This window comes from Macrobrachium nipponense, chromosome 21 (genome assembly GCF_015104395.2).
Source record: "Macrobrachium nipponense isolate FS-2020 chromosome 21, ASM1510439v2, whole genome shotgun sequence".
NCBI lineage: Eukaryota > Metazoa > Arthropoda > Malacostraca > Decapoda > Palaemonidae > Macrobrachium > Macrobrachium nipponense.
Window position 1 is genome coordinate 24,014,351 of NC_087212.1, and position 1,537 is coordinate 24,015,887.

General features: G+C 48.2%; 1 protein-coding gene across 1 annotated transcript; it reads right to left on the reverse strand.

Annotated features, from left to right (window-relative positions):
• Positions 1-324: 324 nt before the first annotated feature.
• LOC135197432 (titin-like) lies at positions 325-801 on the reverse strand. Its single transcript, XM_064224503.1, has one exon. The coding sequence runs from the start codon at positions 799-801 to the stop codon at positions 325-327; it is 477 nt and encodes a 158-aa protein (XP_064080573.1).
• Positions 802-1,537: the final 736 nt, after the last annotated feature.

Below are 1,537 nucleotides of genomic sequence, written 5' to 3' on the forward strand. Positions count from 1 at the left end.
AGTGAACAATCCTGGAACCATTGTTTGGGACGTTCATGACGACCCCGTGCTCCTGCCTGGCCATCTTAGTGAATTTGCCTCCCTTTCCGATTATCTGTCCCATGTCAACGTCTTTCTGACACTGGAAAGTGAAGCACTTACCTCTCGTATGTTTGAGAGGGCCGCATCTCATAGGTCTGGTTGTTTCACGGGTATTTGCAGGGGGCAGTTCGTCTTGTTCCAGAGTTCTTCTCAGGAATAACCTTCACGATGTTAGCGAACGTCTTCTCTCCTGCTTCCTAGACGTTCCACTTTCGTCTTCCTGAGTCACTGGTCTCTTTTGCTTCATGATAGGCCTCCATTTTGTTCTTCTTGAATACTTGTCTCGATGGGAGGACTGTCCTTTTCTTCTCGAGGAAGGACAAATTCGGCCACTTCTTCCTGTGGACAAGTATTTTCCTCTATTTCATCCTGAGGAAGAATAGTCTCTTGTGCGTCTTCTTTTTCCGTTTGTACTTCTTGTGTTAGAGGTTTTTCTTCCTCTTTATCCTCAAGAAGTACCTCTTCCTCCTCTTGTGCTGGTAGTGGATTATCCTCTGTCTTCTCTTCGAGAGGAAGCTGGTTTTCCCTCGTACGCAAAGCTTTGGGGCACAAGCTCCGTCGTATCATGCCTCCTTTGCCCTCCTCGTCCTCGGGAACCTCTCGAAGTGTTATACCAACTATGACCTTGTGCCTGTTTTCCTCGACATCAAAGTCGTCTTCCTCCTCCTCGATATCCCAGTCGTCTTCCTCAACGAATTCTGAGTAGCTCTCGTCCTCCATGCTGTCGTCCTCATCGTAATCTTCTAGTACTTCTCCGACGATGAGGGGTGAGTTCGACGTTGCACAATGACATAGGTCGGTTGTTTAACCACAGGCTTTTTGGGTTGTCTTTTGAGTGCGTCAGCAAAACATGATGGATTTTCATTCTGCTGAACTTCCTGCCTGTGGTCTTCCTCCGTCTCCTGATGAGAAAGATCGTCCATATCGACGTCGTATCCTTCCCTTTCATACTCGTCCAGGATCTCCTGAATATGCAGGAAGGCCATTTCACTCGATTTCAGAGCCCTCTAAAGAGGCGGCCTCCTCCTGGACGTCGCCGTCGGGAAGAACGAGGCGGACATTGTAGAATTTCGTAAATTCTCGGACCTCGTTTGCTATTTTTCGAAGGATCTGTCTCTCTTTCAGGGATAGTTGGAACTCATACAAATCTCCATCAATTCGTTTGAGTTCCCTATTCTCCTTCTGAGGAAGTGTCTGTACCTCCTGCGGAGGGGTCACATCGACACTTCCTGCGGTCGAGGTATCTGATTCTGGGTTGTCCTGACTCGTCCTTCCAGTTGGTTTGGTAATAAGGGTATTGGCGATCACATCAGTCAAGTCTGTATCTTCTTCCTCTTCGTGGTCTTCTTCAGTTTCCTTCTGTTCGCCTTCCTCCACTTCGACGTCTTCCTTTTCCGTCTTCTGGTCTTCTTCCTGATCTGGGCGCTCCTGATCATCCTCCTCTTCGTCGTTCTGT

Excerpts from the sequence above, each read along its gene's own strand:
- LOC135197432 (XM_064224503.1), bottom strand. The coding sequence starts at position 801 with ATGGAGGACGAGAGCTACTCAGAATTCGTTGAGGAAGACGACTGGGAT.